At 36.7% G+C, this 17473-nt stretch overlaps 2 protein-coding genes across 6 annotated transcripts; one reads left to right on the top strand and one right to left on the bottom strand.

Annotated features, from left to right (window-relative positions):
* Positions 155-5959, top strand: LOC109716719 (transcription factor HY5-like). 5 transcript variants are annotated; one of them, XM_020242275.1, is made up of 5 exons: positions 155-376; positions 718-892; positions 1090-1246; positions 2553-2658; positions 5561-5959. In XM_020242275.1, exons 1-4 carry the CDS (start codon positions 295-297, stop codon positions 2619-2621), a joined length of 483 nt encoding a protein of 160 aa, XP_020097864.1. In that variant the 5' UTR covers positions 155-294; the 3' UTR covers positions 2622-2658; positions 5561-5959. The 5 variants fall into 5 exon arrangements, with proteins under 5 accessions (XP_020097864.1, XP_020097862.1, XP_020097863.1 ...); XM_020242273.1 differs by lacking the exon at positions 5561-5959 and adding an exon at positions 5423-5554; XM_020242274.1 differs by lacking the exon at positions 5561-5959 and adding an exon at positions 4692-4828.
* On the bottom strand, positions 4221-10770 carry LOC109716717 (ABC transporter C family member 3-like). Its single transcript, XM_020242267.1, has 10 exons — positions 8238-10770; positions 7912-7998; positions 7196-7825; positions 6931-7095; positions 6485-6779; positions 6163-6377; positions 5453-5758; positions 5273-5336; positions 4880-5119; positions 4221-4785 (listed from the first exon to the last, which is right to left on the bottom strand). The coding sequence occupies exons 1-10, from the start codon at positions 10767-10769 to the stop codon at positions 4682-4684; spliced, it is 4638 nt and encodes a 1545-aa protein (XP_020097856.1). The 5' UTR covers position 10770; the 3' UTR covers positions 4221-4681.

Here is a 17473-nt window from a genome sequence, read left to right as displayed (position 1 = left end):
TGTCTCCACCTTTGGATCCGGTCCGTCGTTTGTGGCTCTAACTCTGTCCACGCTGACCAGTTAATCGCCCTCCGATCTGTCCCTATCGGACGGTCCGTAGTGCTCCTCTAAACCCCCAAACGCGTCCAAACCTCCCCCTTTACGAACAGTGCGCATTACTATTAGCTGATCAGCTCCCCTTCCCCTGCTCTTACCTCCTACAACCGCAGCAGCAGCAGCAGCAGCAGCAGAATTAGAAGAAGAAGAAGAAGAAGAAGAAGAAGAGATTGGAGAGATTGGAGAGATTGTAGGAGAATGCAAGAGCAAGCTACGAGCTCTCTGCCTTCGAGCAGCGAGAGATCCTCGAGCTCCGCGCCCCCAATGGAAGTCAAAGAGGGTAATTACGCTTTTGTAGGAAACTTGTGTTTTCCAACTTATTATTAGTCGACGTAGATTTTTGGCCGGAAAAATGCGATTTTTTTTTTTTTCCTCTGTTCGGTTCCGAAAAGATGGGATTTTTCCTTATTAATGCATGGGTTCGCTGAATTAAGTTAGCTTTGGGACTTGGGTCGACCAATGCGCCTCTCCCTCGTTTTTTGTTTCTCCCTCCGGAGAAAGAAAAAGAAGAAAAGAATTGGTTTTTTGGGTTCACAGCCAGGGCTTGCGTGTTCGGGTGGGTGGTAAATTCCTTAGTCGATCTCTGAATAAAATAAAATTAATTGTTGCGTTGCTGGTCAGGCGTGGAGAGCGACGAGGAGATACGGAGAGTGCCGGAGTTCGGGGCGGGAGCGTCCACCTCGGGCCGGGAGGCCGGTTCGGCGGCCGGACCGGACCGGACCCAGTCGTCGGCTCAGACCGGCCAGCGCAGGAGGGGCCGGAGCCCCGCCGACAAAGAGCACAAGCGCCTCAAGAGGTGGGTTGGGTTTGGTTTGGTTTGGTTTGGTTTGGTTGTTTTCGAAAGAAGAATTTACTGGTACTAGTACGACTCTTTATCTGCTCTCGAGCTCTCTGCGATTCATGATCTCTCTCTTCTTTTTCTCTCTTCTTTATTTTATTGTGTGTGTGTGTGTAATGGAAATGGAAATGGAAATGGAATGGAATAATATTTAGGTTGCTGAGGAATCGGGTGTCGGCGCAGCAAGCGAGGGAGAGGAAGAAGGCGTATCTGAACGATCTGGAGGCGAAGGTGAAGGATTTGGAGAAGAAGAATTCGGAGCTCGAGGAGCGGCTCTCCACATTACAGAACGAGAACCAGATGCTCAGACAAGTATGATTTTTTGCTCTTTTAACTTATCCTCTCCCCTCTCTCTCTGTCGCGTGTACTGCCGCTCTGTCTTTGATTGCTCTGGCTCCCCATTTCACCACTTTCTAATCATCCTGTTATTTACTGTACTATGACGCACTTTAAAATTATTGTGTCGTAATTTGGAACGCCGGGAAACTTTGATCCGTAAAATGCAGTTGTAGAAACTGCCATTTTACTAGGTTAGTTTCTCTTCCTTAATTTCGCTGTACGTAGTAGTGTGAAAAACAGAAATCACTACGGAAATACCAAGTAGTACTTCTAGGTTGGATATATCCCGCACAAATCCATTTGTAGTTGGTGCCTGTTTGGTCTGGCTTCTAGAATTGCTTCTCTACTCTAGAGGAGTAGGAGTAGGAGGAGTCGAGGCAGCGTCTCCCTTTTTGTTGATTAAAATTCTGAGCTTCTTTCTCGACCGAGAGTCTGAAATGAACTCTGAAAACTGAAAAAGCTAATCGCCATTTTGAACCTTTTGCTTCTAGCTTCAGCTTGAAGATGCCAGGGGATTTTATTAGAAAACTGTTAGAGAGATTCTCGGATAGCTCACTGGGACAACACTTTCTTAGAAATTCTAACCATGCCATAGAGCCCCTTGTCACATTACTGGGGATCTTTAAACGTGTTCCTTTGGCACGCCCTGGAAGGAAAGTCATTACCACAATCAACCTTTTTACCAGTTGCGTGTTGGCTATGTCATATTAGTGATGCACTACCAGATAGGCAGATACTTAGGCTGGCCTTATCCATCAAACTTTAGCTTAGAAATGTAAAAACCTTATGTCCTACGGAAGCATTATTGATTCGTGGTGATGCCTTAAATATCCATTTGCCGCATGATTTGAATTGATGTGGTCCCTTCTGGTCAGTATGAGCTGTATCCAGAAGGTGCTGGTGGGAACCAACGAAAAACATTGGGTTCAATAGATCTGACCACAAACATGGGTGGATGTTCCTTCGATACGTCTAGTACGTGTAAATTTAAATTTTGGGCCATTCGTTATTGAGATAAAGCACGGAGCATAGTGAGTTAAACCTTTCGAAAGAGGGTCGTTATAAATCCGCTTTTCGAGACGGCATGAAGCTTTGATCATTATCGTTCTATTGGTGACCAGTTTAGCATTTACTGTGGTTCGTCCATTCTTTGTATTTCTATTCAATCAGAGCTCTTTTTGGTTCGGAGCTCCTTTATCACTTTATTTGGTACATATATGGGTTTTATTTTATTTTTTCATCTGTAAAGCCATCTTCTAATGGCCGTTACTTCTTACAGATACTGAAGAATACTACTTTGAGTAGGCGGGGATCGAGTAGCAGTGCCAACGGAGAAGGTCAGCAGTAGAACGAGAAAATAATCATCGGAGTACGGGCTTATTCTTGTAAGAACTACGCTTTCCTCTGATTTAACCCAACAGCATTTTCATTTTGTGGTTGGCTTGAGTTTGCTTAATCATGATCTGCAATCATTCTAACGATGTTGTTGAGTGCTTTGTTAATTTGAGAATTGACCTGTTTACGACTGGCAGTGCAATTTGATGCCCCTGTATGGAAGAGAGTCGGATTTCCGTTTTGTTGTTTTGTGCTTTTTGATCCTGTGTTGTTCAGTTTAGTTTTTTTTTTTGAGAATGATGTTCTGTTCTGTTTAGTTTTAGACTGATAAAAGGAGGAAGAATAAATAAAAAGACGAAAGTGGAAATTAAATTCGAACCAATCTTGTAGCAAAAAGTTTTGGGCTTTCTAATTTGGAAATTGTTTGACCGTTGCTCCTCGGTTTAGAGAAATTATCTCAAATATATATATATATATATATATATATATATATATATATATATATATATAATTAGGCTGGAATACTATTAATAGTAAAACGCTCTTTTTGCTATCAAATTTTTAACCTTTTGATGAAAAATTGTAGGGTCGGAATGATATTAGTCGGTTAGAGTTGAATGGTCCCCTAGGGTTGAGTGGTCCCCACTGGGTTATAGTATTTAATCCAATAGTTAGAAATAATGAAAAGAGTTGATCCAAAGGTTAAAAAACTGGTAGCAACAATGGGTTTTATATATATATATATATATATATATATATATCAGATTCTTTGACCAGCATGGGAGGGGGAATGGGAGGGGGAAGAGAAGAAAAAGAAGAGAGAGAGAGAAGATAAGAGATGAAGTTAAGGTTGTTATGGTGTGTTGTAAGTTGTAACGCCAACATCTTGGGAAAAAGATCCAGAGAAATAGTACAACGCGTGGTCCCATTCCATGCACGTCACCGAGCTTTCGCCATTGCAGGGGAGAGCATTCTGTCGGTTTTGGATGGAGTGGTGGACCGAACCGACTTTATTGATTTTACAAATTTAAAGCGAAAACCAACTGAATCAAAATTTTTGTTTGGTTCCGTCAGTTCGGAACTTTATTAAGTACCTTTATAAGTGAAACTTTAAAAGACTATAATATAGCTTATAATTTAGATTTATTGATTTTAAAAATAAAAAATTATTTATATTTTAATTTAATTGATATTAAAAAAATAAAAAAAATAATAATGGTAAATATTTTATTAGACTGAACAAAAAAGTTTATTTTACTCTTTAAAATATTTTAAAAGATAGTATATAATTCAAATTTCAGTTAAAAAAATATTTGGTCTCATTTAATCGGTTAATTCAGTAGGTTCGGGTTTCAAATTGGACAATTGAATTGAGCACCAAAATTAAAGTTTTAGATCAAATCAGGTTGTTAACAACCAAAGAAAGGGTCAAATCAAATCCTTTTTACCGAATTAGGTTGGTTTGATTTGATAGTACAGACTTCTCTTGGATTTACAAGGATTTACAAGGCTAGGCTCTGATTTCCAGTGATGTCGCAAATGAATGAATCAGGTGTCTTATATGGGTCCACAGGTGCAATCACATTTAAGTTGAGAGCATCCAACAGTAAGATTTAAGAAGAGAATGGCTTCACATATCAAAGAGTGTGTGTACAGCAGTATCATCCCCATCTAGCTCAATCCTAACAACTCATAAAGCAGGTGAATTATTCTAAAAGTTACACCATCCTAAAGCTGTAAAACTTCTTTAATATTCAACGACAGTAACATTACAAGCCCGATATTATAACCCCATTTCAGCCCTTAACTTATCTCTGACAGTTTTACTGCAGGATCACATCAAAATGTGACAGTTTGGTCAGCTCCAAAGCACACTGCAATTTTGAATTCTCCTGACTTTTGGCCTGTGATTAGTAATAGCCTAACCCTGATTTACTTACGGATCAGTACTGATGATCAGGATATGGATACGCTGAACAACTATTTACCTGTTCATTTTTCGGCATCATCGAAGTTACTTTGATCTCAATGAAATTGGTTTAACCAACCCTAGTTTTTATAACAATTTTTTACCTAACTGTAGGTCGACCTCATAGTATACTCGGAGACGAGCTTCGAGAACAAGGATGACTTGTTCTCTAGCAATCTTGTTGGTGTGTCATGTTCCACAATCAAACCTGTTCAGAATTTAAGGCAGATAAGATATCGAGAATAGAGAGAGAAGCTCAATAGTTGGGTGTTGCGATTATAGGTTATTCGGAACGGACTAACCGTTTTCAAGAAGCAAGACCATATCGCTGTCAAGGACTGATGTTATACGATGTGCGATCGTAATCACTGTTGACTCAGAGAACTGCTGCCTAAGTGTTTTCTGGATTAGGTTGTCAGTTGCTGTGTCAACTGAAGCGGTTGCTTCGTCCAGAACCAATACTTTACTCTTCTTCAGTATTACCCTTCCTAGACAGACAAGCTGACGTTGACCCACGCTCCAATTTTCACCATTCTCAGTCACTGCAGATCGACATTGGTTACTCAAGGAGAAGCCCAAATCATTTGAAAATCCAACAATTGTCAAAAAGTAATCTTTTAAACAAAATCTAATCTCATCAGTGCTGATTCATTCAGATAACAACGACTTGTGTGTACTAGAGACTGATATCAGACCTGGAGAGTCCAGCTTCAATTCTTTCTTTCTAACTTCTTCTCCCAGCTGACAGGAATCCAAGGCCTGAAACAGAGATCAGTTGAATTAAGTGCTTGATTATCTAACCACAGAATTAAACTATTCTTAAGGGGCCATATAATGTGTTGCAGAAATATAAAAGAAGTGCACGATCGAACTACCTCCCAAATTTGTTCATCAGTGTATTCTTGAAGAGGGTCAAGGTTGGTCCTCACAGTTCCCTCAAACATGGTCGGATCTTGCGGAATAATGCTCAATCTGGATCTCAGGTCATGAAGCCCAATGGTGCAGATATCAATACCATCTATAATTATCTGGCCAACAGTTGGATCGACGATGCGGAAGAGCGCCTGTATTAAAGTAGACTTGCCGCTACCTGTTCTTCCGACAATACCAGTTTTCATACCTCCAGGGAAAGTGCATGTCAGGCCTCTTAGCACAAAAGGCAAGTGTGGAGCGTATCGTACCTGCATCCAAAACAAATCAGTACCCAGAAAATAGGAGCAGCTACAGAACACAATTCAGCATCTATAAGCCCCAATAACAAATTTCTCATGAATTAATTAAACTTGGTTGTACAGTTGCACCTTTCAATTCTATGGACTGGTAAAACATCAGTTATGACTTAGACTGTACGAAACTATGGAAATTACACTATCCTTTGCATATCTTCAGGGCCGTCATGCTCAGTTTCTTACTTCCTAGTCTATTTCCTACTAATTTGCAGTAATAGCTTCAACCTTTTGAAGTGTAAAACAAATAGAAGCACGTAACTAAAAACTGAAACAGGAGATATGGTGTCAAATCTGCATCCAACAATAAAAAAAGAAAGAAAAGGAAGATGGCAACTTGAAAAGATGATGGAATGTACCTGGATGTCGCGAAGCTCTACTTCTCCCTTGGAAGGCCAGTGATGATTCAATCTGTCTTCTCCCATGGTAAGGGGTGGCTCACTAGGAATGCTAGTGTACTGAAATATTCTCTCTACAGATATAATTTTGTTTTCTAGGTCACAAAGATTCCAAATAACCCACGCTTGGATCATATTCAAATTAAGTCCGTACGTCACCGCAAGACCGGCAAGCCCTAAAAAATTGAAGAGTCAAAAGTTGTTGTTGGCTTCTAGATAACCTAGAATTTACTTTCTAAAGTAGCTCAAAAATAAATTAAAAAAATAAAAATAATTTCCCTACCTGGATCGATGACACCGGTTGGGAGAGACACCAAAAATATCAAAGAAAAGGCAAAAGTGAATGATGAGAACATATCCAAACGAAAGCAGAGCCACTCCCTTGCTGCAGCATTATAAAACTTGGGTCGAGAGTAATCATCATTCAGATGATAATTATTGTCTACGAATTGTGATTCCTTGCCAAAACTTCTAATTGTTGCTGAGCCAGTCATCGATTCAGCAAAATGCTGAATAATGGGAGCTTTGCACACTCCAACAAGCCTTGCTAGTTCGCGTGCCGTATCTAAATAATATTGCTGTTCAACAAGACAGAGAGGAAGCGAGGTGATTGAAATTTTGATATATTGGTGAAACAGAGTGTTGATTGGAAGGATCATATCATTCATTCAGCAAAACTCACATCAATCAACTCTAATGGCGAGAAGGAAAAAATGGCGAAGGACATACCTGATACCAAATGCAGGCAGCAATCACTGGAATAAAGATGATAAAAACCTGCCACGCTACCTGTGACATCACTGCAATGATACCAAGAAGTTGTATGACTGAGAAGGCAAAGGCACCAACCCGATTTGGAATATTTGTATCCACTTCATTTTGATCAGTTGAAGCCTGCAACGACAACATTAGTTAGTTCAGTGTAAGCAAGGACGCAATATTACAAATTTCTCCAAATTTATTGAAATGATAGAACTCATCATGCATGACTTACTCTACTAAGGATACGGCCGCTCGGAGTGGAATCAAAGAATGACATTGAAGCACGGAAAATACGTGTATGCATCTTATTGAACAGTATTGTTGCAGTCTTATATCCGGCTGTGACAAGAAGCAGAGCTCTTACGAGGATACACAAAGAGCTTCCAAGAGCCAATGCGACATAGACATAGATAAGCACTGATCCACTAACTGGAGGTTCGACATCTTCCGATACGGGAGCTGCCCAAGCCATCCAGTAATTACTACCGATTTGAAGGGCTTGAAAAAGAATTTGGGCCAACAATATGAGGGGCACAAATGCTCCGCTATATGCTGTTGTCATATATTTCCAGTAAACCCAAAATCCAACCTTCCCTTTCTCCCTCTCTTCTTCTTGAACAAGTTGCCCCTTCTGCTGGGCTCCTTCATCGACTTTGCCATTTTGGACATCCTTCTTATCTATTTTCTGAACCTCCCCTGAGATTATCTCTGCTTTGCTGCTTGAAGAGTCCGTTGTGAGCTGCATCGAGTCGAGGGCAGCCAAAGCATCCTTATGAGCACCAACAAGCTCCATGAACTCTGTTCCTGAATCAAGTATCTCACCATACTTGCCTGCTTGTGCTATTTTCCCATCTTTCATAACCTACCACAATGAATGAATAATGCGTAACATGCTGTTGAGAAGCATAAAGTAGCATATATGTAATCAATGCAAACAGCATAGCTTACCAAAATAAGGTCAGCAGAAGGTAAAAATTCGACCTGGTGGGTGACATAAAGAACTGTTTTCGAAGCTAAAAACCCAAGCAAACATTCCTGCAAATTTTAAGAGAAGGTCACTTAGAAGCTGCCATTTTTGTAGACTCATTAACATATTTGAAGGGTTTTATATTATCCTTGGCATGATTGAGGGTAAAAACCATTTCTATGGATTAAAAAGTCCAAATAGTTTCTAGCAAGTAGATACAGTTAATCGTAACTATGAATGACAAATTAAAAAAGAAAGTATACAAGTAAGGCATGCATAACCTACTTAAAAGGAAATTATACAATACCTTAAAGAGATGAGATCCAGTATGAGCATCGACAGCACTAAATGGATCATCAAAGAGATAAACGTCAGCATCTTGATACAAAGCACGGGCTATCTGAATCCTTTGTTTCTGTCCCCCACTCAGGTTGATGCCTCTCTCGCCTATAACAGTCTGATCTCCGAATGGCAAAATCTCCAGGTCTTTCTTCAGAGAGCACGCTTCGAGAACCTTCTCATACTTTTCGCCATCCATCTCCTTGCCAAATAATATATTCTCTTGAATCTTACCACTTTGTATCCAAGGTGACTGTGCGACATAAGCTGTCGATCCGCACATCTTAACATCTCCACACAGTTTCGGAACTTCACCCAATGTGCAAGAAAGCAAGCTCGATTTGCCAGAACCGACAGTTCCACATACGGCTACCCTCATCCCTTTCAGCACTCGAAAATTCAAGTCTGTCAAAGTAGGGACTTGAGAAGAGGGATCCCACGAGAAACTTCCGTTGCGTACCTCAATTGCAACATCTGAACTATCACTTGGAAGCTTTTCTACTGCATCAGTCGGCAAGTCCCCAAGGCATAGAAATGATGATATCCTATCAAGAGAGACTTTGGTTTGGATTATCATGGAAATTACATCAGGGAGAGTGTAAATTGGCTCTTGCAAGACCCTAAATGTCGCTAATGATGATAGAACTTTTCCTGATTCTAACGGAATCCCCAGCATCATGCAAGCTCCAAAAGTGACTACCGCGACAAAAGTAGGTGCCCCCCAGAAGACAAATGTCACCATCGCAGACGTATATACGTACTTCCTTAGCCAATTCGTCTCCGTTTTCCTTAATTCAATTATCCTGGATAAGAACTTCATCTCCCATCCTTGGAGCTTGAGAATCCTCATGTTCCTTAAAATCTCGGACATGGCTTTCATCCTAACATCTTTAGACTCCATCATCTTCTCCTGAAACCTCTCTTCCATCTTCCCTAGGGGAATATTGGCGATCATAATGACAATGGTGGCCCCAAGTGCTGCAAGCGAAGCAAGGCCTAATGTCGAATACAAGATCAACAAGGCGAGAGTCACTTGCACCGGGACCAACCATAGGTCATGCATGTACCAGCTGAAAAGCCCGATCCTGTCAGCGTCGACGCTCATTATATTTACGATTTCCCCGCTTGTACGACTCTGCCTCGATTGGCTAGACAAAGTGAGGCCCTTCTGGTATATGATGGAGACAAGGAAAGCTCTAACTCTGATCCCTGCCTGCTGCAATCTGAAGAACCAGTGCCTCTGCGACAGGCCCTCAAGAAGCTTCGAAACGACGAAGGCAACGACCAATAGGTGTCCTTTGTTCGCAAACTTGTTGTTTCCATTGAGATACTCAACAAAGTAACTGATGAGGTAAGGACCGACGTACGAAGCTAGGTTGTTGACGAGTGCATAAACTGCGGTCAATAGGACTTGGTCCCACGAGGACAGCACCAATGCTTTGGCCAGCTTAAATGTCGTGATCCCACCGCCGCCGCCGCCGCCGCCACTGCCGCCACCAGAAGCTGCACTTTTGCTGCTGGTGCTGCTGATGTTAGGAGCAGTCGCACCACCACCACCGCCGCCAGTGAGTGAGTCGAGCTTGGCCTTAAAAGTTGGGAAGACACTATTAACGCTGTCCCTACTATCTAACGGTGGGACATCCTTCAGTTCTAGTGTCTTTTTGTGGCCGACGGAGAGCAGAGGGCCCATCCAAGAGAAAGTGAGGACGCTTAAAAAACCGGCATTTGTGAAAAGGGAGGAGGCGCTTTGCGGGACACTTGCGTAGCGTGACTCAGCAGCATTATTCTCGTCCCCGTTCAAGAGAGGCTCCTGAAGAGGAGCACCTCCGCCCGGGCTCATCTTTCCGAAGAATCCGGCAAAGTTGAGGATCAAACTCGAAAGGATCGACACGGAATGGAGAGCCCACAAATGGGTGGGAATAACAACTCCAGGGTCCCTCGAGTAGAAGAAGGAGAGAGCAAGGGAAGAACAGGAGAGGAGGAAGAAGAGACCCCACCAGATCCTGAGAAATGGCGGGAACCTCTTCTCGCCGCACCGGCCGAATTCGAACAGCAGATAAGCGGAGGCGGCAGACCAGGAAACTACCCTAATGCCGAAGTCGAGTTGGGCGGCGATAATCTGCTCATCATCAGACCACCGCCGCTGCCGCCGCCCGCCATACAAGAGGAGGAGGAAGTTATAAACAGAGAGGATGAGATAGAGGAGAGCCAGGGCCAGGCAGGAGAAGAGAGCGAGCTTGTAGTGCAGGAAGCTCTTCTTGGTGATGTTCTCCGCTCGCTCCTTGGACGACTTGCCCGCCCTGCTCCTCCGAAAGAGCCAGACAGAGGAGAGGGCGAGCAACAGCCCCACGTGACACAGAACAGAGAAGCCATGTAAAATCTCGGCTTCCGAAAACAATTCCCCGCGCATTTGAAACCGAAACCGAAACCGAAAGAAGAGGTGAGACAGAGGGGCCGACAGACCATTCGCAGGGGCCCCGCCGGGAGGAAGAGAAGCCATGCTGATCAAGAATGACAGAATAATAATAACAATAATAATAATAGTAATAATAATTTACTGAATGAAACAGATAGCGTAATAGTAATAATAATTTACTGAATGAAACGGATAGCGTCCTACCTTTCTCTCAAATAAAAAAAAATTAATAATAATAGTAATAATAATAATACCTTTTTTCTTTTCGACTCTCTCTTTCTCTTTCTCTCTTAGGGTGGATTTAATGAGATGGGGGCTTCTCTTCGTTCGTTCTCCTTTCTGAAACTCCGGAGAGTTAGTTAATCTTATATATAGTATAGTAGAGGGAGAGGAGCAGTGCTCTGCTTGTGGTGGTGTGGGGGTGGTGGTGGTGGACGGGTCAAAGGCGGCTTCCTTAGGGCGCAAGCTAGCGCGCCTTTCAAGTTTCAACGTTTTTTAAGCGAGCGCTGGACTCTCCTCTTTTATCGTCTCTCCCCTCTTTCTCTCGGGTGGGGACTGGGGACAACAAGGAAGCCACTCTCGCATGGGGAAAACAAAGATTTAAAAAATAAATGAATAAAAACGAAGAGCAAAAGTTAAAAACATAAACCAAAAAAAACAAGAACAGGATGTTTAAAATGTATCGTATGGTGTGTAGGATCCAGCGAGTGGGAGCGAGGAGATCGAGGGGAATTATTTATTATAAACAGCCAGTGTTTTTTTACTCTTTTGTCGGTATATTCAGAAAAAATGAGGCAGGGGTCGACGAGAGGAATGGAGCGTGCAAACCATTGAGGTTAACATTATGGATTTAAAAAATAAAAGAGAGCAAAAAATAAAAGAGAAATTAATTTGATAAACGCGAAAAATAGGAATAATAATAATAACAATACTAATAAGATTAATGGAGTTGCAGTGAATAATTGTGATCGTTTCTTTCCCTATTCATTGCAGCAGGTGGAAAGCCGAGGAATTCTACACAGTCACACTTACACTATGTCATCAATAATAAGTCAATCATTTTTTTTTTTAAACAAAAGTACAATAAAAATATTTTTTTATAATCTTGATGGGATATATATTTTTAAAAGAAAATATTTAATCGGTTTATTACGTCACGTTACTAATATACCCGTTGTATTCTAAAATTTTTCGACCAAGGCGGCTCTGATACGCTTCCAGCTTTAATGGATTCTCAATTCCATGACTTGCTCCGCGCCGTCCCAGTTACGGCATCGCCAAAAGTATCGGATCCATTTATTTCAGTCCCGCTCCAGGCCTGGATTCCTATTTGCGCGTTCGGCCTATCCTTCTTTTTTTTAACCGTGCCTTTTCCTTCCACTTTAGAAAATCTGATAAATGAAAACTAAATCTCTCGACCTGCATTAATTTATGTGAAACTATTCCAACCTGCCTCCCTCTTTTGTGGGATTCTGGTGCAATGAATTAGTGGCGGTTAATTTTTAAAATATAACAGGTACTAATTCACAAACAACCAATGCAGATTTAGATGTGCTGCAGAGTCGGCATCTAGCTCAACAGCCAAGGTAACCACTCATTAACCTAATTTAAGAAGAAAAAAAAAATTACAATCATTAATAAACTTTCAGAGACATTGATGCCAGTTAATTCTACATTTAACAGGTACATGCTCCACAAACAACCAGCACGGTTTTTAGGCATTTTAGAGGGCTGATATATATATATATATATATATATATATATATANCCATTTGTTGTTATCACAAAATAAATGTCAAGTACTAAAGCAAAAGTTTTATTAAAATAACAAGATAAAAGTGATAATTAATTAAGGCTAAATTCCAGAAAATTTTCTGTCAAAATTCGATTTTTCACATTCCCCCCCTGTCATTTAAAAACCTACACTTTGCTCTCTTGTAAAATGAAAAATGTTCACTTCACCCCCTGCCGTTAGTGATCCGTTAGGGTTCCGTTTATAAAATATTATTATATATTTTTTATGCCAAAAATGTCCTCAGCCTTCTCTCCTGTTGACAAAAATGATGAGAGGCAAAATGGTCATTTTGTCATCACAGTTTATACCGTACCCCCTATGACTATTTTTTATTTTACAAGGGGGCAAAGTATAAGTTTTTAAATGACAGAGGAAAAAAATAAAAAATCGAATTTTGACAAGGAAGTTTTATGTAATTTAGCCATTAATTAATTATTTTATATCATATTTTAGAGAAGATAATTAATTTACAAAGTGAAAGCAAGTTATTATGCAACTAATTCATCAAATCATCGAAAAATATGAAAGTAAATTAAAAAGATTACTACAAGTACCAATTTTATTGTATACAACTCACTCAAATATAAGTAAATAATCAATTTTTAAAAAAATTCAAAAAAAATACATATTAACAAAAAAAATTTAAAAAAATAATTTTACAAAACTAACTGTTCAGTAAGTGTATGAAGACCAATTAAATAAATATCACCAAATTGATTAAAATTCACATAATATTCAGGATATTTTCTTCTAATAGTTCTTTTCTCTTCAAATTCAAGTTCTAATTGATGTCATTGCCTATGGCAACTTATATAAAAAAAATAGAGAAATAATAAAAATAAATAATTTATAAATATTTAATAATTATTATTGCATTTATTTAAAGTGTACACTTTTTTATTCAACCTCTTTATTTTTTTAAGAAATCTCTTTCTTTCTTGGACAAAATATATCTCCTCAACCTCTTCGTTTCTTGGAGAAATCTCTTCGTTTTTTAGAAAAGATACCTTTTCGTCAAAACTCTTAACCCATCATTTCTTGGAGGAACTTTTTCGTATCTTGGAGAAGATACATCTCGATCCTTCACACCATATTTATCGGATGCTAAGACGATGAAGAAATCAAATATTAAATTTTTTATTTCTTTATTAATTGAAAAAATTCTAATATTTTTGTTTGTAGAAGAAAATATTTAAATCTCCATTTCTCCGATGCTTTAAAGATAAAAGGATTGCACATAATTTTTTTCTTTCTCTACTAATTGAAGAAACTATAAACTATTCATTTCTATGAGCACATACATTTCTTGGGCACCACCTTCCTTAATGTACAGAAGAATAAAGTTCGTTGAACCATATATATAAAGCACAATCATTCTAATTTATAAATTTAAAATTACAATTTAAACCTCTATAATATGTGCTATTAGAAAAAACTATTTATAAAAATTATATTTTTTAAAAAATTATTTTAAAATTTAAAATTAAATATAAACTATTTACTATTTTTTTTAATATTGGCTTATAGAGAATATCATACACAAGATGAATACTCTTTTCAATAAATCATTTACTTCCTATCAATAATAGAGGATGGAAAATGCCCACAACATCAACCATGAGCTAATAAACTTTATCTATTAGAATTTAAATTTAAATCCAAACAATCAAACAAATTATGTTTATCTATTTTGTGATTTTGCATTTTAAATTTTACATCACTGATTTTTAAAGGTTAACTCTGGTACACTACATTTTTGTTTGTAGCTTCCTCATCGAAATTCGCACTGTAATTTATGAGTTTATTGGAATAAAATCACAATTATATTTTGTATACAAGAGAAGGAAAAATGTATTTAAATTTAAGTCCAAACAATTCAAAAAAATTATATTTATCTATTATATGATTTCACATATTTAAACTTTGCTTTATTAATTTTCAGAAATGAACTCTACTACACTATATTTTTTTTCTCCTTCATGATCAAATTTGTCTTTTAATTTAAATTTTCTTGGTATAAAAGTAAAATTAAAGGTTATATTTTTAACCTTAAGACAATAATTGAAGTTTAGTGTTTTGTAAAATTTTATAAATATCTAATTTAATATAATTTTCTACATTATTGTTGACGCCGGAACTTAGAGGGGACGCGGAGATAGGACCAATATAACACGATAAATACTCGACCCGGCGTAGAATCCATCACGTCGAACTCGAGCACACTCACCGCTATGCGGAATCCACCAACACAATGGTTGAACAACACTCTTCTCTCACAGAAAATCTACCTAAGAGATAGGAGGAAGAAGAAATCCTTATTCTCAAATGAAAGTAGAAACTTCAACTCAACTTAACTTGCTTTTCATCATAAAATCATTACATATTTATAGCCTCTCAAATGATCCTTCATCTTCTCTATACATTAATGCACTCTTTAATTTCATAGAGAAACTAAAAGACACTTTTAGAAATACTAAAAGACACACACAATTCTAGACTATCATAACTCATTTTAAGAAAACGAAAAGACAATTATAGAAAAACGAAGGGACACGCTTATTTCAAAACGAACATTTATTAAGTGATTAATGACTTCATCCATCAACTTGAGGAACGGTGTCAATTGTGATTTATAATTTAATTATACAACATTGTAATGAATATCTAGATCGATAGTAATTAGATGACTTTATTTTTTTTATTTTCTAAATAAATATATTTTGTTTGGAAAAAGAAAACTCCAAACAATTCAACAAATAATATTATCTGTTTTAAGATTTTGCATATTTAAACTTTGTTTTAATAGTTTTAAGAAATTAACTCTACTACACTATATTTTTTTCACCTTCATCGTCATAATTCGTCATTTAATTTAAAACTTTGTTGGTACAAAAGTGTAAATGAAGGTTATATATAGTTAAGACACCAATTGAAGTTTAGTTTTTTGTAAAATTTTAAATATTTTTTAAAATGATATAGAAAATTTAAATTAAAAATAAGAATTGCTCTAATTTAAAATAATTTTCAACATTATAGTTATTTATAAGTTAATTATATAACATTATAATTAATATCTAGATAATAATTAGTTGACTATAAGTTTTTTAAAATTTTGCGAATAAATGAATTTTGTTATGAAAAGAGAAAAAGTACTGCTTTTTCTTTAAAAAATTTGAAAAATTTTGTTATACTGTAAATTTTTTTTGAAAAGTTCTGAGGCCTAATAATTAATTTTAATTCTTGTTGATAGTAGGGTGTTCATCTAATCATATTAAGCTTTAAAATTTATATTATTATTTATAATTTAATTATATAAATTTATTGTTAATATTCAACTAATAATAAATTACTAAGATATTTATTATTAATATTCAACTAATATTAAATTACCAAGATACCCTTGGTAGGAGGGGGTGAGGAAAACCTACCAAATATATTTGTTTATAGTTAATATCAAGATATCAAGATATATATAGAGAGAGAGAGAGAGAGAGAGAGAGAGAGAGAGTAGGGCTATTATACCTTTATGAGTATTAGGCCGTACTCGTAAGTTGTTTTCGATGATGGGATTCAACTGATTCCGATTCTTTTACACCGTTAAACTAGCAAGTATTCTATACCGGCCGTTAAAAATTGTCAATTTTGTGATCTTTTGATTGTAAGGTAAATGATGTTGAAAAATTATAAAATTTGATTTCTAGAAGTTTTAAATGCTCTAGATAACGTTTAACCGTATGGATGAAAATTCTATCATCGAAAACAACTTATGAGTACGAGGACGATCGTACTCATAAGGTCAATGTCCAAAGTAACCACTCACAATCATCATTAAAATTTCAGAGACATTGACGCAAAGTTTAACTTTCCTTCTAACTCATAGCCAACTTATTTTCTCTGTCAATCTAAATTTGTCAAATTAAACATACCATTTACAATATTCTTGTATAAGAAAGAACCACAGTCGAACAAAATATCCCTCAGCATTCACATATTACATATGCAATATAGGGCTTGTTTGTTGGTCCATAATTAATTTTTAAGTTTAAAAATAACTTTTAATTGAATAAACTTTCAAATAAAAATATTATATTATATATATATATATATATATATATATATATAAAATATAGGCCAGGCTCATACTTTTGAAAATAACTTCGCCATATACACTTCTAGTGAAACAAACATGTCCATAATGTTGGATGAATTCAATATTTGACTTGGATCTAACAATATACTGATCATCTCTAGCATATATTTTACAAACTTGTTTCTAGTTTTATTTTCTAATAATTTTTTAACTTGTCAACTAACACCAATTTAAGTTTTTCAAACTAATTAACCTTAAATAGATAAACCGAAAAAAAAAAAAAAAGCTACAGTTCTCCCTTATTTTCCTGCTAAATTACCTAATGGGCTGTTTAATTCTATGTAAAATTATGAAAAATAGATTATTATGAAAAAAAAGTTTGGGAAAAATTTTTTTTGGGTTGTTGGAAAAGAAAATTGTTTTTATTTTCCCACTATACTTCTCTGATTTGTAGAAAAAGAAAATATGGATGAAAAATTATTTCATATATTTTTTTAAAATATGTAATTTATATTATTTATGCATAATATTACTACACTATATATTATTATATTATTAAATTTATAAATTAAATATATTCAAAATTATATTATACAATAAGTATGTAACATAATATGTGCTAATTATATATTTAATGATACATATAATACACACACGGAAAGGGAAAATACAAAACTTTCCAAAATATATAATAACTACTTTTCGTCGAACATTCTTTTACATCGAACCAAATGATCAAAAATTATTTTCAACCCACTTTTACATCAAATCAAGTACACCCTAAACCGAAGTTCTTTATTTATTATAATTCAGAAATAAAATTATTTTTCTTAACTTTATATTTGTCTAGTTAAATAAATTACATTAATTCATAGCTTAACTTCCTTCCCTACCGTAATATAT

Source organism: Ananas comosus, linkage group 10 (assembly GCF_001540865.1).
Source record: "Ananas comosus cultivar F153 linkage group 10, ASM154086v1, whole genome shotgun sequence".
Classification (NCBI taxonomy): Eukaryota; Viridiplantae; Streptophyta; class Magnoliopsida; order Poales; family Bromeliaceae; genus Ananas; species Ananas comosus.
The sequence above is the reverse complement of the archived record's forward strand: the minus strand, read 5'-3'. Positions and strand labels throughout refer to the sequence as shown.